This window comes from Sarcophilus harrisii, chromosome 3 (genome assembly GCF_902635505.1).
Source record: "Sarcophilus harrisii chromosome 3, mSarHar1.11, whole genome shotgun sequence".
Taxonomy (NCBI): Eukaryota; Metazoa; Chordata; class Mammalia; order Dasyuromorphia; family Dasyuridae; genus Sarcophilus; species Sarcophilus harrisii.
In genome coordinates this window covers 398,197,511-398,223,480 of record NC_045428.1, presented here as the reverse complement: position 1 = coordinate 398,223,480, position 25,970 = coordinate 398,197,511, and the positions used below count along the sequence as shown (strand labels likewise).

At 33.5% G+C, this 25,970-nt stretch overlaps 1 protein-coding gene across 1 annotated transcript in view; it reads right to left on the bottom strand.

Annotated features, from left to right (window-relative positions):
• Nucleotides 1-25,970, bottom strand: part of CHN1 (chimerin 1) — a 260,185-nt gene that overhangs the window by 9,628 nt on the left and 224,587 nt on the right. Inside the window, exons 8-11 of the mRNA XM_012544834.3 lie at nt 16,766-16,850; nt 9,124-9,297; nt 8,153-8,230; nt 3,678-3,815 (exon numbers count right to left, since the gene is read on the bottom strand). Of these exons, the coding sequence (XP_012400288.2) occupies nt 3,678-3,815; nt 8,153-8,230; nt 9,124-9,297; nt 16,766-16,850 (475 nt within the window). The remainder of the gene's footprint in view (nt 1-3,677; nt 3,816-8,152; nt 8,231-9,123; nt 9,298-16,765; nt 16,851-25,970) is intronic.

The following is a 25,970-nucleotide window of genomic DNA, read 5'->3' as shown; positions in this document are numbered from 1 at the left end:
AAATATAAACCTCTTGAGAGCAGAGGCCATTAAGGTTTTTTATTCTTTATATAGGTAGTATTTAGCATTTTGGCTGGCACAGTACATGCTTAACAAATGTCTATTGAAATACATTGACTTAAATAAAAAAATCTTTTTTTAAAAATCAAAAATTTCTGCAATTAGAGTTGCGTATCCAAGATATATAGATAATTAACAAGTGTGTGTGTGTGTGTGTGTGTGTGTGTGTGTGTGTGTATGTGTGTGTATGTAATATATATAAAAGAGGGAGTTGGGACTTTTTTTCTTTTAGCATTGCTAACTAGATCCCATTTCTGGTATTTTTAAGCTGTAAAAAATTACTTATCTTATGAGTAGTTTGTTATCATTAAGCTAAAAAGGAGCTGGAATATTGCTTCTACATTAGGAAAAGGCAACTGAATTTTATTTTAGATGATGATATGATTTAGGCCCTAAAGCCATAATTCTTCCCCTTCAGTAATTTAGTAATTTTTTTGTATTTAGAGACCACAAACCATAAGCTTAGAGAGTACATAAATTCAGATCTACTGCTTAGGTTCTTGGTGTCATGGAAACTAAAAGGATGAATCTCTCAGAGACACCAGTTCATTTGGGAGAGCTTCACTAAGAAAGAGAAGTTTTGTGAGTTTAGGGAGCAAAAAGGAAAAAAAAGGAGTTTGATTATTTGAGTTTGGAAATACATATTTATAGACCATCTAGCATGAGGAAAGATACATAGGGGAAGGAGATCAATTCAATTCATCAAGAAAATGAATTCAACAGCATTCAATAAAAACTATCAATCACATTTTGGATTGTGATAGGCTCTGGGTTAACAAAAATCAAAAAGTTCCTGCTCTTGAAGAGTCTACATTCCCCAATGGTGAAACAATATGTATACTAATAAGTAAATACAAAATAAAGTAATTTAAAAAAATAACAGGTTCTCTTCTGCTCCAATAAGTTTAATTCTAACCTTTATGTAAATAGCTCTCAAATCCATATATGCATATTCTAAATGTTTATGTATATATTCAAAACATGCATATAGTTGCTAAAAAGTCGTCAATAAACATTAAGTGCTTACTGTGTGCCAGGCGATGTATTAAGCACTAGGAATAAAAATTCAGGTAGAAAGATATTCAGTCCCTGACCTCAAGGAGCTTATTTCTAATAGAGGAATACAACAAATAAGAAGGAGTTGGAAAAAGTCATGGAAGAGATGAAGGGATTCACCAGCATAAGGGCTCCATAGAAAAGTTCAAGAGGAGAATGTAGAGGAATAAAGACATGGGTGACCTGGGCATCCTTCTTAAAATAGAAATTCCAGGAAGAACCAACCAATCAGTGGGAAGTCCTACAGAGATGGAAGGTACTTCCATCCAATGTGTGACATTCAGAACTGACATGAGCTCCTAGAATGAAGAGATTTCTAGGGCATTGTAGGGAAAGTATAGAAGGAGAGTCTGGAGTATAATAGCCTGCATACAGGTATAGATAGGTAGATATTAGATAGATGATTAGATAAATAGGTAGGTAGGTACATAGGTAGATATAGATATACATCTATATGTAGATATAGATATAAGTTCAAGAATAGTCCACTCTAGTCACTCTTTTTATGCTCAGATATGACCATGTGATTCCCCCCATTCAATCAATTCTAGCAGCTTACTATAGTCTTTAGCATAAAATATAAACTCTTCTGTTCAGCTTGGTCTCAGCCTATCTTTCAAGTCTCACTATGCATTATATTCTCTCGTCTTATATTCCATGATAAAGTTAAATTGATTTTCTCTTTCTTCCTCAAGTACAACACTTCATTTCTCATCCCTGTGACTTTGTATTGGCCATCCTCTGCATCTGAAATGTACTTTCAGTCCTATTCCTATAAGATACAGGCTCAACTTCCCTCTCTTCCTATAAGATATAGCGCATATATCATTTTCTATGTGAAACTTTTCCCTATCCCATATATATTTATGGGATATACAAATATATATGTATATATATATCTTATTTGCATTTATTTTTATTTATGCTATGTATGTATATGTTTATATACATACATACATAGTCTCTCTTACAGTCTCTTAGAATGTAAGCTCTTTGCCATTAGTGACTATTTCATACTCTGCACTTAGATCCCCAGAGCCTCATATAGTTCTTGGTATATAGGAAGCCCTTGATAAATGCTTGCTGGTTGACTGATTGATTGGTAGGCAGAGTTTGGATGGACTTTGTCTCAGAAATGGCATTTGAATTATGGTGTCAAAACTACAAGTTCCAAGAAGGGGAGGGAGGGAAAAAGAACATTCAGGGGTGACAGCCTATCCAAAGGTGTAGAGATAGGAGATGTAATGTTTTATACTAGGAAGAGCAAGCAGGTCAGTTTGGCTGCAATACAAATTATAAGTGGATGAGCAACATAAAATTAATCTAGAAAGATAAACAAATTGAAGTCAGATTGTGAAAGGGATTTGAGTGCCAGAGAATAAGAGTATAATGAATATTTTCCCCTTAGTGTTATGGGGTTTAAAGCAGTAAAGGCAAGTTAAGTCATCTGGGATAGCTTGGTAGAGGGTAATGTGGCAAGGGTAACATTGCTGATGTCATCATTAAATGCAATACAAAGGTTATCCTCTTGATGTACAAAAAGCAGCAGAGAAGCTTTCTTTTAATAGGGCTCTCCAAAGTTGATGCTTGTTCTTTTTTCAGCCATGAAAGAAAGGAATATAATAGGAGAGCTTCTGAAGAACTGGGATTTGGCCTCATAACCTAGGAAATTCCCAGGGGAGGAAACCAACACAAAAGAAAACAAGAAGACAGGGTAATTCCCACCCTCTTCCCTGGCTATCCCAGAGTCCGCTCTGTGTCAATTCTCTGATATAAAAGAAGTTAATGACCTATGGTAGAAACCCAGGATTGTTCATGCATACCAAAATGGAGATCCTGCAAGTCAGAGAAAGGAAGCCTCCAACTTTGAATTTCTCTTCTCTACATAGAAATGCTAGCTCAATGGCAAGAATTTAGCCCTACATGGGACCAAACCACAAAAATCCTCAACAAAAGCTACATATGGGAAACTACAGACTCAAACAAAGAAAGTTTGTTCTCTGGTTCCCAAGTCAGAAAGCAAATCAGTGTTGCTAAGGAAATGATGTTATTATTTAAGGATCAAGGCAACATTTGGTTTGGGGCTGAGAAAAAAAAAACTAGCAGAATTAACTTGTCTTTTCTGAGTAACAGAAATGCTAATATTTAAGAAGAACAACATAGAGTTGCATTTTTTTAGAGGTCTGAATTACAAGTATGATTTCCACAGCACAAATAAAATTTGGCAAATAAACTTTGGGTTTGTAGCTAAAATATGCCTCCAAGAAAGAGATTTTCTCTGACCCGAACCTTATTTGAAAAAAATCCTAGAATGTTAAAAAAAAAATATATATATATATATATATATATTACTGTTTGAAATAATGAATCATCATTATTAGGAAAAATAATGTGAAAAATCTGTCTTAATATTCCAATCCTGAAGATCCATGGAAAATAGCAAGCTATTTCTCACTCATAAGCTGTGTGAGATACATTTAAGACACAGAGAATTACAGGGAAGAGGAAAATTTAAAAGCAAGTATATGCAATTATTCTGAATATAGAATCCACATACTTACTTGCAGAATCTATAAATTTGGGATAGGCATCATATGTGATGAGTGGAATTGGCAAATCCCTGAAGTACAGCTTAAGTGCGCCAGTGATGATATTGATATCTTCATACATGTTCACAGAAATGTCTGCCTTTTCACCATCTTTTAAGGAAGTTAAAATTTAAAATAAATAATTACTTATAGTATTGCTCAACGGGAAAAATGACAAACCTAGAGGTGAGGGTTAGGGTTGATACTATTTTTAAAGATCTACCATTGTGTAATCAGAGTTTCCATCATAATTCCAAATTTGGGATATCTTTCACTGAAAAGCCAAATCCATTCTTTCAGTATATTCACACCAAGGTTGCTTATTTGCCCTTGTTTAAGGATGTATCAGAGAGAAGACTCTCCTGGTTTTCAACAACCTGAGTAGAAACTAATGGAATACTACAGGCTTGTTTCTTTTAGAAACATATAACAAGTTTTGGAAAATTGCAATATAGAATATTTAAAAAACAGTTCTTCAAACCTGTATTAATTGAACATGTTATCCCCTTCCCTAAGTTAAAAAAAAATCTATAATTTTAGTTTATAAGGGATTTAATCATTTAAAATATTCCTGTTCCTTTTTCATAGCCTTCTTTGCTTTCTTCTTGAGTGGAAATAGTCACAGCTGTGTGCATGGAAGCATATAATTGCTTAAAGTTATAGAGGAAAAGTGAAATAATTAGAAATACAATAAATTATAGAATGATGAAAGTGAGATGCTGAATTTTTTAAAAACATTGCTCTGCATAGTGCACACCTCCTATTATGGTAGAAAGTATGCATAACACATGGAGTCAGAAGTTTGAAATTCTGGTTCAGTTATTCATCATCTATGGCCTTAAACAAATCATCTAATCTCTTCGGACCTCAATTTCATCATCTACAAATGAGGGGGTTATGCTTAATAATTTTTAATATCACTTTTATTTTTTTATGCTTGTTTCCTTTCTCTTTATTACATATTGTATGGATTTGTCACTTATTTATATGATTCATCTTATGAAACTAAAACAAACCATTGTTTTGTTTTGTTTTTTTTAAATTTAATAGCCTTTTATTTACAGGACATATGCATGGGTAACTTTACAGCATTAACAATTGCCAAACCTCTTGTTCCAATTTTTCACCTCTTACCCCCCCACCCCCTCCCCTAGATGGCAGGATGACCAGTAGATGTTAAATATATTAAAATATAAATTAGATACACAATAAGTATACATGACCTAAACGTTATTTTGCTGTACAAAAAGATTAATATCACTTTTAATTCTTAACTCTATGATACTTTTTTTATTTTGGCTCTCCTCTATCTTCTGAAGAAAGGCCAAGTTTCTAAGTCTGACATTAAAGGTCGTTCACAATTTGGTCTCTGATCACCCTTGTACCCTTATCTTGAATTTTTCCCAAAGATTTTATTTCTGCTCAGTGGAACTGACTTTTTCAGTATTTCCCAAACTATTCCATGGGTTTCTCATCAAAGTAGCTTTGCTTATGATTTTCCTCATTGCTTGGGATACTTTCTTTTATCCTTTCTATTAATTTCCCAGGATTCCATAATCTCTCCCTCCTCTGGAGTACTACAGCATAAACCACTATACCTCTCATTTGGCTTAGTATACTTTATTAACTGGAATGTAAGCTCTTTGAGGACAAAGATAAATCTCAAATCTTTTGGGGGAATAACTAGCACTTGAATTAGCACTCTTTTTGTAACAGGTGTTTGAGTCAATTACTTGTCCAACAAATAGTGTTGACCACATGCAATATATCAGCTAGGAAATACACTTGTTCAAGCATTATGGATATGGATATTAAATACACACTAAAATTTCACATACAATTTTTTATTTTAATCCAGGATAGCTATAAATGGCACTATTCTGCCTAATTCATTATCTCTACTCTCTGACTGGATACTCTCCATGTCTTGTTTTCTCAACTATAGTAGAAGTTCATTAGATCTGGAGGTCATATTCTTATTTCTTTTATATGTTCCAAAAGGCATATAAAAATACTGGCCATTTAGCAGGCATTGAATATGTGGGACTGAATTTTACTTCTTGACAAGAGTTGACTATGTTTTTAAATTCATTGAGTGGGTATATCTAAAAAAAAAAAGGAGAAAAAGAAAAGACTCCTGGATTTCATTTTATTATTTATCATTTATCATTTTATCATTTATTTATCATTTTATTATTTATCCATTAAAGGTAAACTACAATGAGCTACTGTTCATTTTGGCCATCTGTGGTTCTTACCTTCATTTTTATCTTATTTGAGGTTAAAATAATATTCCCAAGTTGCACTCTCTCTTAGATATTTTTGATTCCTTTCATTCTCTTTTTTTCTCTCTTTGAGGACTGCTCTAGGGCAATTCAGATCTTTTGAATCAGCCCTAGTGCTGGCCCAGATTCCTGAGCAATCAGAAATACCCCCTTAGAGAGTATCTCTGTAGAGCTGAGCTTTTTACCCTAACTGTGAATTTTCAGAGCTGTCACTGCAGTCCCCTGGGAACTGATTTCTATATCTGAATTACACTAAGTGGATGAGGGATCACTCAACTGGTTCTGGGGTCATGGAAACATTCAATTCCTCTATCAATGCCGGATTCCCTACAGACTCTAGTCAGCATAGGAATTTAGGGTGGCCAAATGGTATTCAAAGAGAGATGAAGAGAAATCTCTCCATTAAACTGATTTCATTTTGGGGAAGTAAAAGCCTGGGATATTCTCCATTTTCCTTATTCTTTTCTGTCATATGATGGAGACTTTACCTTATTACATTGTTATTTGAAGAAAAATGTTTTTCTTCTTTATAAGTTCCTATATGGCACAGTGGATAGAGTACTAGGTTAGGAAATAAGAAGACATCTTTCAGAGTTTAAATCTGGCCTCAGACACTACTTGTGTGATGCTGGGCAAGTCATCTAACAGTGTTTGTCTCAGTTCCTTATCTGGAAATTGAGAAGAAAATGGCAAACTACTCCAGTATCTTTGCCAAGAAAACCCCAAATGGGGTCATGAAAACTGGACACAATTGAACAATTACCAATAAGTTTACCTATTTACTGGGGAATTGGGATGGATGGATAAAGGCTTCTCCTAAAATAAAGGTAGAAAAAAGCATGGGGAGAGAATGAGAAATAAAATGACAAAATAGGCTCTTGAAAAAGATAGCTTTTTTGTTTTTATTTTTATTTTTTGTCCATTCACTCAAGTTCTGAGTTTTGGTATCTTTTAGGGTTGCTTTTCTCTCCAGCACCACTCTATTGCAGTATTTAAAGCAGTTGTTACACTGAAAAACTATGGAGATATCTTAATTTACTTTTTTTGTAAAAAATAAATCCCATTGAACTTCTACCCCCTTTTTTTTTTTTTGCAGATTCTTAGAGTTGGAAAACATGTCCTAAATTCAGGCAACCTCCACTTCACTTCTTCATGCTCTCATGAGTGCTCAAGTAAAGTATGTATGACTCATAGACTTGTCTTATCACTTTTAATTTTTTTAATTGAAATTTAGTGAGATGTTGACCTTGTTGCAAAGGGAAGTTCAGATAATACAGGCAGAATTGGGCTATCAGATTTGTACCAGGGAAATATCAGATAAGCATCAGCTTAAATATTCTTCCTTCCCTTTCTCTTTTTTGTTCCTAGCAATCGCTCTGGTTCTATTTTGGAGGAAATGGGTTGCATACTCAAACTCTGGTATGAGCAACTTTGTTGAATTTTATAATCCAGCACTTCTAGGTCTGATAGTTTGTATGTCAAGCCATTCAAGAAATAAGTAGCAATTCATTATGGTTCTTCATTTGAATCATGTTTAAAAACTCACTTGAACAAAAATAAATCAGTTACACAAAATATATTAGAATGTGCTTTGGTGATATGTCAAGAATCTTACTGCTAATAGCAAAAAAACTGGAAACAAAATTGGGTGCCCAGTGATTAGAAAGTGGCTGAACAAACTCTGTGGTGTATGAATGTAAAATATATTTATCACTTTACAATGATGAATATAAGGAATTCAGAAAAATGTGGGAAGACCTATGCTAAGCAATGCAGTGATACATGAAGAACCAAGGGAAAAAATACAGAACGACAATAAAAATGTGAATGATATCAATTCTAAGAGGCAACTGAACTCTGATAAGTTGTAATGAAAAATATTGATGTTAAAAAAATGATTATTAAACATTAATCCCTCTTTTCAGCAAAGAAGTGGTAGATTATAGATGCAGAGTACAGTATATACTCTCAGCCATGTAGCCACTTGGTTGGTTTTTATTTAAATATTTTTCTTATAAGGAAGGATGAAGTCATAAATAGGGATGGAGTTTGAGGAAAATAACTGTTGTAAAAACAAAAGGCAACAAATAAACAAAAAAAAACAAATAAATTTTTGGATTTCAGAAATGAATCTTGCTATTAAAAACAGGCTTAAGAACATACCTCTGTCAAATGCCATTTTTACATCTTCAATAAGGTCACTAAATCCTGAGACTCTGTAGAGTCCTTCAGAGTTAAGACCTGTAAATGAACAACATGTGAGCCAAATGAAATAGATTAAAATTATGTTCTTTTCCTTTAAATTCTAAATTCCTTTCTTAATTCTGTGCTGGATAGGTAAGATATCAAAAAGATTTGCTTAGAGACATGAGCATTAGTAATTTTGCCACACTTTTAAAAGTAAAATCAGTTCATCTCATCCTTTAACCCTGACCTACTGTCAACTGAGCCCTCATATTTAGTTCACAATCATTTAGTAAAATTAGATCAAATATGGTAAGCCTTATGGGAAATAACAGTATCAGGCCAATTATAAGATAACTTAAAAAAAAAAAAAAAAAGAACATTGAGATTAGTCATATTCACAGAACCATGGCATTTATAGGGCTAGTGTAGTCCCTGGAGGGAAAGATCTAGTTCTTGGCTAATGTTATGTTAATTGAGCCTATTTTCTCATCTTCTTCAGGCCCAAGAGATTTATGACCTTAGAAAAATGGACAGACATTTACAAGTCCACCTAGTAGCAAGTACGTTCATCATAAACAAACAATTAAATATTTGTGGAAGTGAATTTAAAGTTGATTTCTGCAGAATGGAAATAGGATATTTAAATATGTTTTCAAAGTAAATTTTCTCATAGCAAGTTAACTATAACTTGAAGTGCACCTTTTAAAGTAATGGTCATGGTAATTAATTTCAGGCTTATGGATCATTTGGTGTGTAAAATATGGGATAACTCTCTTTTTTCCCCAGTTCTCCACTCATTAAAAAAGATGTCAATCAGGAAAAGCATCTTTGAAGAACAAGAAGGGTGTCTAGTAAGCCATTGGGACTCAAATTGAGGCAAACCCCTGATAACCTGGATCATAAAACAGATTAGGAAGAAAGGAAATCATCAAAGAAAAACCTCTTACCTCTAGATTCAATTTCTCGAATGCACATGTCGACTACCATTGGCCTTTTAGTGATATGTGCTTTTACTAGTGTTGTAAGGTCACAGCTATACACCTTTTTGACATGCTTCAAGTCTGGCTTACAGTCATTGGGAACCATCTTGGAACACTGCTTATGAACATTTAAACCACAATCTAAAAAAGAAAAAAAAGGTGGAAAGAACTCATTCCTAAGCAAATATTTATGACCTGATTGCTTCCAAAGTATTCTAAGCAAATTAGTTAAAGGCAACTAACTATTCTTTTTTGCATTCATTTTTAGCAATGTAATTAGTTCCATTTCATCAAACCAAAGAAAAGAACATTTTCCTCAATCTATACTCATGTTTTCCAAATCAGTGAAAATCTTAATAATATTGATATGCTATATTTATTTAAAGTTGCAAAATGAATACAAGTGATTCATTTTTTTTTACCTTTTACCTTTCTTTTAACTTGCAGGATTACTGTAATCATTTGATACTTTTAGTTTTATGAATTAAGAACGTGACAAATATATTTCTAACTCTTCAGTTCACAGGATCTAAATATTTTCTAGATATAATACAAATTTTAAAATATTTCTGAGATACTTTTGTTTCTCTATTTTAAGGGAAGTATAATGAAATTTGGGGGCCTTTATTCCCTAGAGGTCTTAACAAGAATAAAAAAGATCTGTTTTCTTAACATTATCCAAAGTATATTAGGAACAATAAAGTCTCAATTGGAAGAAATTCAATAACAACAAATTTACCATTTTTATAGTCTTTGAATGAAATATATTAATATTGTCAACTAAGTGAAAAATATGAGTTGGCTTTTTGTCAACTTAACTGGAGCTGAGCCAATAAATTTTGGAGCAAAAACATTATGATTATTTTTGAGTAGAACTTCTGGTTGATTTGTTCAACAACAGTCTATTTCATGGTAGCCAATTGATCAAGACACAGAACTAAACATTCTACGTGCATGTGCCACGATTTGGGGTTTAGAAGTAATAAATCAGATGAGAAATTATATTTGAAAATTACGCATCTAAGTATGTGTGTACATCCCAAATTAAGTACTCAGAAGTAGCTCTCTATTGCCTATATTATAGAAGGCTTAGATTTATTTTAGGATGTGGAATAGAAGCAATAGATTGAAACTACTGTGGCAGACTACAGTTTAATAAGACAGGAGCAGAGTTCAGGGATGTGGTACTTCTCAATAATTACAGCTAACTAAAAGCAAAATGTAGGGCTTTAACAGGTAGTAAGTTTCCTATCACTGGAGACCTCCAATTACTCAATGGGTTTGATGTTAGGTTAGACTGGACAAGTGGTTGCCTAATAAATACTTGTTGAACTGGATTCAACAAATATGTGTTGAACACTTCCCCCGCCCCTCTTATACACATACCTATATATATATATATATATATGTGTGTATAAGTACATATGTATAGACACATATGCATGTATATGTGTATGTATATAGTTAGATTAGTGAAAAGCAAAAGACTCATTTCTTTTGACCCATTGGTTTGTAAATGAATGAATAGTAGGCTTACTGTCAAAGATTTCATAGCATTTGCACCATGGAAACACAGTTGTTAGTGGTTTATTTGAATGCCTTTATAATGTTGTAGCCCAATCTGAACCTCCTTTGAATAAATTATTGATTTGATCAAAGAAATGTTTCAAGGACTTACCAGTCAAAACTTTTTGTAAGGTCTTTACTAGATAAGACCAGGAAACCAAACCTAACCTAATCAATAAAACCTAAGTGGTTTTTCCCAAGGGTTTACTACAGGTTAATGGCAAAATGTCAAATTAAGCTGTTGCGGCTTTCCCTAATTTTTTTAAAATTTCCTGTAGCTTTTCTCCTTTACTGTAATTTTAGAGTCCCTGTCTATCATATGAAACGATCAACATTTTGAGTGAAAAACAAACTACATTTTAAGCTTTAGTAGCTTAAAATTACACTAAGACTTTTGGAACATCCTGTGTTGGTAGAAGTTTATAATCCATGACATATTAACTAGAATTTTACAATCAACCAAAACAGAGAGTAAAACCATTTTCCATATGTGAAGTGCTCTCTAATTTCAAACCTATTCCCATGTATTGTTTGATTTGAATTCAATTTCATTTCTGAGTGAAAACACTGGTTGCAATATTTTACAGGATTGTTATTTTACGAGAGAAATAATCCATATAAATTTCTAGAGCATTTGTAACAACAATTTACAATGTGACATATAATAACAATGTTGTCTGTCACATATGAAGAGAATTGTTTGTGTCTGAGTTGTTTTTCCAGGAACAGGTGCCTTTGAATTGATTCATGAATATATTCTAACCCAGTAATAAGTATTAGGCCACATTTATTATTGTGTCCTTCAGAACAAAGTAACAAAGGATATACTATAACATTTTGTCTGATTATCTCATTCAAGGTCCTAAGAAAATTTCAAAATTATAATTCTAAAAGTAGCTTACAAATAATTGCTCTATTAAACTTAAAAAAGAAGCACATGATGAAACTTACCATACAGTTATATTTTATTACCAGAGTCCCTTCCCTGTATGGAATCTGGAAGTGGAAATTCTTTAAAAGGCAGAATGGTGGCAGTTAGGCTGGCTATATATCATTATGCCACAACATCTGAATAAAAATGTGGGCAATAAAATATTCAGATATTCTGTCCTTATGACATTAAATATCTGATATTTGGCAAAATTCAAATTTTCTTGTTTTCTTATGCATTTTTTATAGGCATGGTCTTAATTGCCTCTTCTTTTAAACTTCTGCCATTCATTCAGTGAAAAAACTGACATCACAACTGTATCATGTTTAGAGATATAAGGAAAAGAAGAAAAAAATTTTATCTAAATGGCCATTCTGTATTTCACTGAAGAAAATAAAATTACTAAAAAATTGTATCCTTCTAAATGTTATAGTCACTTTTAAAGAACTGATTTTTGTCATGAAGTTCAACAAAAACTCAAAATACAAGCAGAGTTGCTATAATAAAGTATTCTTTTATTTCTTAGTTCTGTATAACAGTTCTGAGCTCTGTCAAAAAACTGCTGTTTCAGATACTGGCAGGATATCAAGGCTTCATGTGGCCAATAAGACTTTATTTGGTTTTTGTACTTTTATTTATAAAGTCCTATAACTTCCAGGTTCTGTTTTGCCTCCAGGGAAGTGCTGCACTATAAATACTAAGAGATAAGGGCAAGGGAGGGAGAAAAACCATAAAAGTAAATGCAGTTGTTGTATCTCTTCATTGGGTCAGGATTTTTAGGTTGATATTAAATCACATCTTTTTTTTTTTCTAATTGAAAAAAACTAATAAGAATGGAGCACACATATTGAAATAAGCATCAAAAAGCACAATTTAAATATTTTATTCTTTTAGGATAAAATATTGGAGAAGATAAAAGAATCTTATTTGGTACAGTCAACTCAAGCTATCCTTTTATATGCTCCATGCCTTCATTCTCAAATAGAAATTATGCTTCAAATCTAAGAAGCTAAAACAAAAAAAAACTTTTGAAGGAAAATAGTTCATGTTGACTTTGTTCTATTAGTAGAATGAAGTAATAATATAACTCTGCCCCCATGTTGCAGAATTAAGAAATTTATATTAATCCTGACCTATGCCCACAGATTAAAAATGACTGGAACAAAAGTTTTGTTTTTAAATTCTTCTGGTTGCTTTTCCAAAAGAATGCCACACAATTTCATTTGTGACTTAGTGGCTCCAGAGTAGAGCGCAGAGCTCGGCACATAATAAGAAGTCAATAACTGCTTGTCAATTAATGGCTTGCCTTGTTTAAAAAAGTAGCTGCTGAGGATGTACTTTCATATATTAGAATAAACATATTTAATATTGAGGAAAATAATTTTGTCATATTTACCCAATTGATAAAAAATTTATCTTCAACAGTATAGAGGTTAATTTTGTACACAGAGTTTTAAGCAACTATCTGATTAGTTTTTATTAGGTACAGTGAATTTCACATAATTTTACATTTTACATTAAAGGCATGAATTCCATTTTTAAACTTCAACACTAAGCTGCCAGAATATCTGATGTATTATACTCGAATTTTATCATTAGAAAACCTTAAAACCATTTTATTAATGGAAGTGTCTGGAAAAGGGTACACTAAAATAATAAAGGCATTGTGATGAATACTGTATGTGTGTGTGTGTGTGTGTGTGTGTGTGTGTGTGTGTGTGTGTGAAGTCAGAAATAACTACTAAAATGCCCTTGTTATCAGTTACTAACATAGGCTCTGATTTTTAAAAAATGACTATGATTCCTACTTAATTCCTTTGATTGTTCTGGCAGAAGAGAAATCCAATTAAGGTCCTGGAAGGGAAAAAAAGATCCCCTTATAAAAAGTCCATGGACACATGAGATTCTTTGAGTTGTCTGCCTGTTGTTTCCCCCTTTAAACTAGGAGCTTTTTGAGAGCCAGGAGTATCTTTTACCATTCTTTATGTCCCCATTACTTAATGGGGTCCCTGGCAACATAGTAGGTTCTTAATAAATGTTTGCTGATCAACACAAATATAAGTTTCTTTAACTCATAAACTTGCATTTCATAAGTCCTAGATTAAAAAGTATGTATCTTTTTGAGGAAATTATTTATGTTCTCTGATCAATGAAATAAGTTTTAAACTTTATTTTCAATAGTCTATATGCCTTACTGTGACAAATATTTCAGTAGCAGTGGCAGTATTAACACCAGGGCTAAGCTGTAATTATGTATAGCAATATTATTTTAATAGCTTTGAAGAAAGCTAGGAGGAGGGAAAATTCTGGAATTGAGAGGTTAAGGATACTGATTCTTTTTCAATGCCAGATTCTAAAAAGGCTATTTAATGATTTATGCTGGTACCAATGGCCATGTTGTTTTGTCAAATGCTCCTGTTGGTGGCTGGATGCCAGCCCAAGTCTACTACTGCCCCTCAGCCTTGCAGTGCACAGTAGCCTGTTATGAGGCAAGAGCAAGTAACCATTAACTGTGCACTCTAATTGCTTACAGTAACTTTGCTAGTCTCATGGCACCATTCAAAAATGAAGGCAAAATTGATGCCTTTGGCAGAATAGGACTTTAAATATCCTTCTGAATTTTATTCCAGTTTGATGGCTCCTTGATAAAGGAACTAGCACAAAGGCAAGTTGTCACAAGGATCCAGATTACATAAATGCCTCTATCTTGTGATGAGTAGTGGCCCATTTTCTTTCTTTGGAGTTATTTCCCATAATGCCTAGTTCACCTTTTACCTTTAGAATTCTTTATTTTAGAAAGGTGGGGGGATCATGAGCAAGGGTATCTCATAGACTTAAGGAGACAGTGTGGGGAAATAGGGCTTTGCCTGGACACTAGAAATGATTTTTATTGAAATGTAGTCACTTGTCATGGAAAACTGTGATTTGGAGTCTGATTTCTTTTTTTTTTAAAGTTGATTTGCTCTTATGCTTCAAGTTAATAAGGTTCAGATCATACAGGCAATACCAGGGAATGATGCTTCAAGGACATATAATGCAGTCTCATTTTTATGAGACTTTCCCTTCTAATTCATTCATTTCTTTCACTCTACACCTTTATGCCATTTGAAATAACAATTTAGATAGTCTGTTAAGATCTCTATGACCCATTTATCTCTGTTCATTTTAAAAGCACTATTGTAGTCAGATGACAACTTTGGAGGTTATTTGAGAATAGATTCTTCCTTGATAGGTGGAATCCCAATTCAAAGAGTTAAGGTGATTTTTTTCTTCACTCTGAATAAACTGACTCATAAATAGTGCTCTTGGAGAAAGAGGATAGACAGAAATCCAATTTTCAGTGTTCTTTGACAAAAACCACATGGTCTGTGATCAACATCTATGGATTTGTTGTCATTGGTATAGCTTTAGGGTAGTCTTTTGAGTAGTCGATGGAGGTAGTTGTGGAAATTTACTTCATACTATATTAGAGCTGGAAGGGTTCTTAGAAAATATTTATTACAATTTTGTCTTCTCATAGATTTATAAACTGACACCCAAAGAGCTCTGTAAAATGATTTTCCCGTTATAATGCAAGTGGATGCTGGCAGAGAGTGAATTCACATCTCTACTTCTAGTCACATTGTTTCAAAAAGATTCAAGGAATTAACAGCAGAGAATTGTTACTTTTAGCACTCAATGAAGTTTTTTTTTTTTTAAAAAAAGCTCAACTTATTGGAAAAAGAAAATATGATTTATGAATTAAAAAAAGTTGGACCTCAGAACTTACTGGGCATTTTGAGCTTTGATATCCTACATAAAGTTCTATTTATATTTAGGATTTCAATGCCATGTCACAAAAGAAAGAGAGATATTCAAAATAATAAACTTTCCAGAGTGGTCTAAGTTAAAATTTATCCATTTTTCTTTGCTTTTTGTCATCTTGTCAGAAGGACTGCTTTAGACTAAATAAGCATACTTTAAAGGACATATAGAAAGTAATTTTTCATTTTTATATTGTCAGGTAACATAAAGAGATCTCTATGACTAAATATTATAAATAAAAATGAAATGATTTTTTAAGAAAAAGGAAAAAAAAATCTGTGCCAGAATTCAGATTGGTTTCAATAAAGGCCCAATTCAGAATACAGTAGTTCTATAGAGATGGATTTCATGTGATTTGAATAATGACTTTATCTCCTGTCACAAAAGTATTTCTAGTACTCCCTGAATGGGTCACTTCTTTAGTGGGTGAATCTTAAAATTATAGCAGCATTATAATTCACAAATAGTATTCTTGTATATATAAGAGTTAAAAATGTTACAAAGAAAATATTAAGGGTTGAATGCTTTTTCAGTGTTTTCATTCAAAGATTTTTATGAAACTTTTTTGATGAAATAAATAATCATCTTAGAGAAATTTACAGTTTTTTTGTAAGAAAAAAGGTTTTAATCTGATTTTACAATGCCTTTGTGGGGAAAAAATCAGTTTAACAAGTTACCTTTAAAATTCAGTTGCTAAGGCAACAAACATAGCTCTCTGTACATTGCCTTTTTTGACATCATTTTTATAAATTTAGTTACTTGAACATCAAAGGCTCATATTAAATATAGCCACTTTGCTTTCAACTAGTTTCATATCTTTTTCTAAACAAGCTGACTATTCTTCTATTTAATAATCCAGCATCTGAATGCTAGAATATACTGACACTCATTATTAGCCACAAACACATAGAGTACTTGAAGTCAGGAAAGTAATTTGTGATTACTTTTTGTTAAGGCCATAACTCTATAAAGGAAACAGTAGGTCAGTACTACCATCCCCACTTACACACGAGGACACAAGAGCCAGAGGAAAGATAATGAAATTACATACCATAGTATGTCAGCATCAAGGCTAAGACTACAATTCTCCACCTTGGAAAGTCAAGCTATCACCATACTGCCTGTGCCATGTTATCCAAAGTAACCCTATAATGTGTGAAAAGGAAGGATGCTTTTCCTTGAGGAAGTGGGAACAAAATAGAGGGCCCATCCCTTCCCAAAGTGGGAGTCGCAGTGTCTGGCCCACCACACATGCTTATTAATGAACATTAGGGTTATTTGATGAAGAGAAGAGTGAAGAGGTGGTACCTGCACATTTCACTCCCTGAGCAATGAGACCCCACATAAAGTTGGCACAGTATTCACACCAGTGTGGACCTCTGAACGTATGGACCTGAAAGAGAGTAGAGGAGGGGGAAGGGAAGGGAAACACACACAGATGAGGAGGTTGTTTCACAGGCAAAACAGTTATGTTCATCAATGAGCCGCAAAGGCCATGTGAAAGCTGAAAGAAATGGTTGCATACAGTAAAACCTCGATTAACTGGGACCCAACTCACCAGAATCCTGCTTCAGAGAGGCATTATAACAAACCCTGCCAAGGATTTGCTCAGAAAAGCCATTTTCCAAAAAAAAAAAATTCATTTCGGGCAATTGGGAGTTCAGAAAAGACTCAGTCCTTCTTATACCTCCTCAAGGTACAGTGCTATTAATGAGCACTGATGTAAGCATCAGTATTATTATAGTAGTAACTGATGATAGCAACTGCATGTTGATTGATTTCAAGGAATGACATGATCCTAAATCCACAAAGAGTCAATTGTGTTGACTATACTATATAGGAAGGAAAGCTTTCATATTCTAGAAAGACTTTTAACATCATATGTGGTAGTGGTGATGATGGTAGTTGTATTTAATGGAGTTTCGGGTTAACATTCAGTTGACGAGAATACGATTAACTAGAATATTTGTTCACTAAGTATTTGAGTTAATGGAGGTTTTACTGTATTTATTTATCCTTATGCCTGGAAAGGAAATGAACTCTGAAGGAGGGTGGAGAGCTAAATGCCAAAAATCCCAGTAGACAGCTATATGTATGGAAAAGAGGAGTATAAATCAGAAGAACTCTTTCTAAGCACAAAATAATTTTTGTAAGAAAAGGAAAAAATGCTGGTGTGACAGAGAAGTGAAGGATAACAAGTGAGGACATTTATTTTTCTGCTTATCCCAGCAATGGGATTTTTAAAAGGAAAAAAAGAAATCACTCATTCTTTAAAACTATAAATAGCAATTTAAGATTTCCAAGCAAGGTTAGAACAAAGGAAATTGGCAAGAAAGATACATAAGTAAGAAATTAAAAGAAAAAGAAACATTTTTAGAGGAGTCAGTTATTTTTCTTATATCAAGTTTGTTTGTGACAATTCCAGATATTTTCTGTAGCAGAAAGCAGCAACACCAAAATGTGAAAATTATATTTAGTTTGAAAGCATGGATATTTTCCCCAATAAAAATATTTACCTAAATATCCTAGTGAAAGATAATGGAATTCACAGTCAAGACTGTATTTTCTGAGCAGGTCCCATAAAGAGTCAACCAATAGATTTTAATATACATAAGTCAGCATCCAATGGTGCTGATATCGACAGCATTAGAACATGTGTATTGTGTGTGGTCTGAAAGATCAATGCATGACCTATAGTCCTCTTTGTTCTCTATACATGTGAAGACTGACATGGATTCATGCCTAGGGGCATCCTTTGATAGACTTGTTATCAGTTCCATAATACTGAATACACTTTGAGCTGCTGTGTGGTCCATAATTCCTTTTCTGTTTTCGTGCAGATGAGATTTAAGGATATGGTCCTGAGAAAACATAGAAGCTGCTGGAATGATAGTTAAGGCTATTTCCAGCCTGTGGGTTTATAAAAGGGTTGCATGGAATACAGGAAGCAGTGCTGGATGTCTTGAGAATTCCTCCACAAAATAAGGAGCACACAAATAACCTTACTCTGCGATCACCTCATTCTGTTGGAAGTGGGATGGACAGGATGCCATCGGCGCAGACACAACTTGCCAAAGCATCACAGTTTAGCTTTAGGATTTTAGGGAATGTCCCTGGTTAGCAATTTTTTTTTCAGAAGCCATCTCACTCAGAAATGGGTAAAAACAATTTGATGGGTTTATGATTTTATTAGTATGGATGCTTCCCACATTGAATAAGAAGGGGACTGTTGTAATTCTTGTCCAAGTTATTTCTCTATGCCCCCAGAAATCCTTATAGACCAGAGATTCTTAATCTTTTTATTTTTCATGTAATATCCCTCTTTGGCCTGAATCATAGTATCCAGACCCTAGTCTGTTGAAATCAATGGATCCTTCTCAGAACTGAATCTACTGGACTCTTCTCAGAATAATGCTCTTAAATGTTTACAACAAGATAACTAGCATATAAAAATATAAATTAGTATACATATGTATATATTTTTAATATTCTAATATATGTAACATACATTTTAGTATATAAAGGAAACCACTCATATAGAAACAGTTATCACAACATTTAAAAATCAAGTTCATAGGTTTCAGGTTAAGAGTCCTTGTTATAAAGGATCTATCTAATGAATTGGATGCCTTTGTATTGTTCTACTATCATTGGAGTACCAGTGCAGAACTCAGGCTATCTGTCCATTTACACTTTTTCTCCCTCTCCACCCCAGGCAATTGGGATTAAGTGACTTGCCCAGAATCACACAGCTAGGAAGTGTTAAGTATCTAAGGTCAGATTTGAACTCAAGTGCTCCTGACTCCAAAGTCAGTGCTCCATCCATTGTGCCATCTAGTTGCCCCAACCCTCATTCTTGCTAAATGATTCACTAACTTCTTTTTGTCATTATCTATGTCTGGCTTTGATAATTGTTAGTAGAGAATAACAATGTCTTGTAGTTTGTTCAGATACCTCCAATACATTTGGCGACCTTATCTTTATTCCTTTTGAGGTTGCATTCTTGACTCTGTACTTTCTCTACCATGAAACTGAAGTCTTTTCACCAAAGAAAGTCATTTTATTCTTAGATTTTTTTTTTTGGAAGCACCCTCCTCCCTTGCAGCCATTCATTAGATTGGTTAGTTCTTCCCAGAACCTCCATTTTAAGAAGGACCCCAAATTATGCAGGTTTTCTTTCTTCTCAAGGCTGCATTTGTGACTTTTCTGGATTTTCTCCACCATGTCCCAGGTTGGTAAGGGTTGGGAAGTTACTTCATCTTTCTCCACCCCAGCTTATGCTTTTCAACTTTCTTTAATGTGTAATTTTTCCCATTAGACTATAAATTCCTTGATGACAGGAACTATTTCTTCCTGCTTATATTTGTATTCCCAGTACTTAGCACAGGGTCCTAGTAGCACTGAGCCTTAATAAATACTTAATAAATGCTTGATTTGTGCTTCCTTCTCTTTCCTTCTCTCCTCCCTCAAAACAGAAAAAGAAATAAAAAATTTTCTGGTGAGATCAATAAATATATTCAAAGAGTCTTAATGAGGCTCCTAGGAATTACTCATGAGCCATCTCTGCCATGTATGTGGATGTTATAAATTCACACTGTTTTTTTTTTGGGGGGGAGTTGTTTTTTCTTGCAAAATTTCATGATTAATATTGCAATAGGACTATTGGCTTAAAGGACCATTCTAAAGCCAGAAAAAAAGAGAAAATAATGGTTGAAAGTTATATTGTGCTTTAAAACTGGTTTCCAAAGTACTTTACATCTCTTGTCCTATTTGAACTTTATATTGTTTGTGATAAGTATTACAGGCATTATTAACCTCATTTTGCATATGAGGAAACTAAGGTTGAGGATGTTGGAAAATGACTTCCCTAAGAAAAACATTTATAAAGTAATGAAATTCCACAGTAACCATACAGGAAGCTTTCTAACTTTATTTTTCACAATAAGAAAGAATATAGTTTCTTTGAAATCCTGTGACAGTTTCTTTTTTCTTTTTAATCTTCTCAATGCTAAAGAAATATTTATGTAATTCTGAGGAAAACCTGTTTTCTCTAATTTTAAGATTACATGATACTAATTTATGGAATCAATCTTTGGGGAATTACATTTTAAAACTTTGATCTGTAGGTAAGTTTTTATAAAAGCATACAGAGCCATTTTGATGATGATAAAATTTTTGCCCTTTCTTTTAACTTATGTAACTTAACTCCCCAGGAAACTGTTCTAGAAATATGTTACCTAGTACGGGAAGCCTACAGATAGTTTATTTAAGGAACAGAATATTGCTTGCTTCTTTTTTGCATTCTTAAGAGGTTATTTTCTCTGCATTGCGACCTCTGTTTCTCTAGGACACTTGCACAGGGGAATTTAATAGTTTAAAGGAAATTAAACTAAATGGAGTATCCATTCATTTCCAGCTCTAAAGCCATGCCTTGATCCTACATCTTAAAAGAGGGATTCTTAATCTGAGGTCCATGAACTTGTTATTAAAATATTTTGATAACTGTTTTTAATATAAATGAGTTGCTTTGTAATGTTTTGTATTTTATTTTATGCAGTTGAAAACATTATTCTGAGGAGGAGTCGATAGGATCCATAGTCATGGGGTCTACAGCATAGAATTGGTTTAAGAATCTATGTATTAAAGGAACACAATTTGTTGTCCTTTGCACTTTCTCTTAAACAAATAATATATTTTAAAATTAATTAATATATTGTTAATCTCTCACTCAATGAAGGAGAAGATGACATTCTGATTTTTTTGGAGGGCTGGGTAAGTTTATCATAGATTTCAAATGGAGAGCGGAGTTCTTTCCAATAGCAATCTGATACTGATTTGCCAGTAGTTGCAAAAATACCAATGGTTACAATCTCTTTTGGATCAGTGTTTTTAAGTGAGAACTAATTCAAATACTTGAACTGTGGTACCCAAACCTTTTCTTTTTTTTGTATTACATTAAAATTAGAGATTAAAAAAAACAACAAAAATAAGTTCATTAAAGGACAAAGTGCTATGCACATAAAATAATGTGTTCACTAAGACCCCAAAATTACTTTTTTTATTTAAAATATTTGGGGCGATTGTGCTATAAGATGCAGTATAGAATACTGGTTAGACAACCAACTTTGGAACCAGGAACTCAGAGGTTCAACTATTTCCTCTGACACATACTGCACAACCCCTCCCTTCTCCTTCCTTCTTCCCTCCTCCTACCTTTCTTCTTTCCTTTCTCCCTCCAGCTTACTCTCTTTTCCTCTTTCCTCTCTCACTTTTCCTCTCTTTCCTTCCCTTCTTCCCTCCCTTTCTCTCATAGCTAATAAGTGTCTAAAGACAGATTTGAACTCAAGTCCTCTTGAATCCAGGGCTGGAGTTCCATTCATCAGACCATCTAGTTATCCCTACAACTCACTTTTAACTGCTCAGTTGCTTTGGATAACCTCTAAGATGATAAATTGAAGAAGTGTTGACCTACACTGGACAAGAGAATTCCTACCAGTGAAATCTTAATTCCTTTTCCCACTATTTTGCATCCCAATACTACCTTCAAATGTCTCATACATGCAGTTTTGTCATTAGTGCCGTTTGCACTTTGGACTTGAAAAAGAAAAAAAATACTCACAGAATTAGTTATCCAAGTTTAGAAAATGACAATAACAACAGAAATTTCTGAGGTCAGAATAATATTGATTGTACTGCTTCATTCTGCAGACTGGAAACATCCTACATTCTGAGGGCAGGAAGCCAGCACCTGCAGTTTCATGTTGATTTAATACTGCTATTAACTACAATATCCTATTTTGAATAGGATTTTGAACACAGTAGGTGTTTAATAAATGTTTATTGAATTGAATTATATAGAAAAACAGTTTTCTTCTGTGTTCTTGGTTTCATTCTATCTAGTAAAAGCTTCTGTGTTAGTAATCTCCAGATATTTAAATGATTCAAATTTAATTAATGTATTGATATAGGAAGAATTTGATTTTTGAGTTTCAGCTTCTTTTTGAGATGTAATTCTCAACCTCTACTGCTAAATCTGTTCTACCTCTGTCCAATGGTCCCCAAGATGAAGAACTGAGAAGCTCATTCCTCCTAGTAAGAAAAAAGAACTACTCATTTGTTTACATGATTAATATAATTCCACATTAGGATTTATTAAGAAAAATCACTCCAGTAAATTATAAATAAAGAATTCCTCTGAGATGAATAATTGTTTTAATTATGATATCTTGCGAAAGTGCAACCATCTCAAGGTGATGTTATTTCTAGTTAGGTAAAATGTATCTCTGAGACAGGCAAGTTTTGATTTAGACATGAATATTTGACTACTTTTTCCAAAGCTTCTCTGCTTCCCTCTGACATATTTTAGCTAATCTAAAAGACAAAGGACAAGGTATAAATTATATAATGATGACCACTAGACATAAGCAGCCATACTTCACATTCACTTTCTTTTCTCAAAGGGGATTTAAGTTTCTCAACATCAACAGATTTGTCGTTTTAAGGAAAGAATCTTCCTCTTTAACACATTGCTAAATACTACCTGAAAATTATCCTTATATCCAGAAGGCAATATGCCCCAGAAAACACTAAGGGAGGGAAGTCTGAGGATTAATTCAAATATAAAAAATGCTTCTCATCAGAGTAATGTCAAAGAATTTTGTAGGACAATATTTCAAAAGCCGAAAAGGACAAAACAGTTGGGCAAACAAGCATAGCCCTATGTGTGCTGTGATATAGACCAAATATCTATTAGACATGGTGGTCTAAAAAATGACCAGAAATTAACTGTCAATAGGCCCAATTCTAGAGTCATCTGTTACAGAGTGATAAGAAAGATCTGAAAGTGCTGGGTGGCTTATACATTGGTCTCATCTGTCATAGCTGACACAGGGAGGGTCATGACTTCAGAAGCAAAACTGTGTCACCCAAAAGAACCATATAGAAGTCAGGGCAGAATCCAATAAAATCTCTCTCTTTAAAAAAAAAAATCAGATGAATTTTATGGCACTTACACATGAGCAATAAAAATGACTGATAATAGGGAGCATTTGTACAGAGATTTAAGGTTTGCAAAACAATTTCTAAATCCTATCTTATTTGAAGTATTCTACATGTATAGCCATATCCACTATAAAAATCTGCTGTAATATAAACAGTTACAAATTTGAAATCCCAAAATGAGAAAAGAGGAATATCAAGGTTCTCATAGCAACCTTTTTTTTTTTTTTGGCTGAGGCTTTATTCCACACATTATATCATAAACAAAAAAGGAGATAAAACTAGTAATTGAGTGCTTTCCACTTAAAATTATGTTTATTTACACTACCATTATAAAAATCCTCAGTTTCAATTTTTAATACTTATTATATAAGTGAAAGTTTTCCAAAATCACTTGGTTTTGGAAGTGATGTTAGGAAACATCTTTACAAGAATCACAGATTTGGAGCTGGAAGGAATCTAAGAATCATTTAGTCCCTGAATTTTACACATGAGAAATCTGAATCTCAGGAATGGTTAAACATTTTGCCCAAAGTTCCCCAAGGAGATGTCAGAGTGAGGGTTTCATCCCCAGACTCTCCAACATCAGAACCAACACATCAAAAAAAAAAAATTGCACTCCCTATTCTTTAACAGTGATGAACAATAAGCAGTTATTCATTTTATTTATTTATTTAGATTTTTTTGGATTAGCTGGAAGAGGAGATTCTTTGCCTCAGTTGCTACCTAGCCTTAATCACTGAATGAATGTAGCCTCAGTGTCAAATGCAATCCTTTCCCATTGAACTTTATGAAGAGCCAGCTGAACCCATCAGAAAGGTCTTTTTTTTAATAAGTTTGAATTTGCTTGTTATTCAGTGGTTTCAGACATATCTGACTCTTCATGTTCAAATTTGGAATTTTCTTGGCAAAGATACTGAAGAGATTTGTCATTTTCTTCTCTGACTCATTTTGCCAATGTACAAACTGAGGCAAACAGGGTTAAGTGACTTGCCCAGGATCATGCAGCTAGTATCTGAGGCCAGATTTGATTCCAGGTCTTCTTGACTCTAGATCCAGTTCTATATTCACTATATTCACTATACTCCTTACCTACCCAAGGTGAATGTGCTTACTCTCAAAAAACTGCAGCAAAGGTAAGTACAATAAAGCTATACTTGATCTTATATTAATCTGTAGCCACACTGGCATAAATTGAAGAAAAAACAGAGATATGAGTCATATAACCTCATAATAGTGAGTACAAGAAATTTTCTATACTTTTTTATAGTAAAGTAAAACTGGAATGCTGAATGAGGAAAGGATCTGAAATTAATCTTAGCCATTATTATTAGTTATTTTTAAAGAAAAATAATCAACAATTCTAATATGTTCAGGTCTCAGTCCACTTAGTTTTCACAACCTAAGTGTGTAACTTTAGGTCACAAGGCAACTTAGTACATGGAAGAAAGAAAACTAGCTTTGGATTCCAAAATAGCTAGGCTCAAGACTCTCCTGCATCCCAATATGGTTGTATGACCTTGAAAAAGTAATTTAACCTCTTAGTGGTCTAGATAAGCTTTTAAAACTATAAATTGCAGAGCAAGATAATCTACATTGGTAGGGGCCTAGACCAATGCACTCATGGGTTCTATGGGGTGGGGGAACTCCCAAAATTTTGGACAAGTCACTTTGCTTGTTTGGACCTTAGTTTCCTCATACGTAAAATGAAATTACTATGTAAAATGTTCAGGATCACTTCCAGCTCTCACATCCTATAATGTCCTTTTAAACAGTGCCATATGAAAAAATATATATACATGTTCTACTATTGATGATAGCATCCCTATTGTATATCAAAAAAGGAGAATTTTAAAAAGTTATTTAGACTCTCTGGATTTCAGTTTCCTTATCCACAAATTGAAGGAGTCTGATAAGATGACCTTTAAGACCCCCTCTCACTCTAAATCCTAAGATCATAGAGTCATCCAGAAAGTGGCTAAAATTATCCTGGCAGATCTAAGGGGGAATGATCAAAAAATGATCTGCAAGGCCCACAAAAATATAAAGGTAACTAGCCATGGAGAATTTTAAGAAGACTGGTTTTAAAAAAATTAAACTACTTTCTTCAGAAATCAACTTTGAAACCAATTAATCAATAAGCATTTGTTAAGTATCTGGTATGTTCTGGGCACTATGCTGAGTCCTGGGGATACAAAGAATGAAACAATCCTTACTCATAAGGACTTTATACTCTAACAGAAAATTGGATACAGATATAGATCTACATAGAATAAATATAGAAAGGATAAAATACCAATTATTCAATAAGCCCATGAGCAGGAAGGCCACACAGTCAAGAAGCTGACTTTCAGTAAGTTGCTTTCCAAATCTTCAGTCTACTTATAGGGTACTAGATTTGATTTTAAAAACAAAAACCTGGGTTCAAATCCCAGCTCTGTCACTTATTAGCTGTATGACTTTGGACAAGTCACATCATATAGCCCTCATCTTTAGCTGTGAAATATGGGACTTG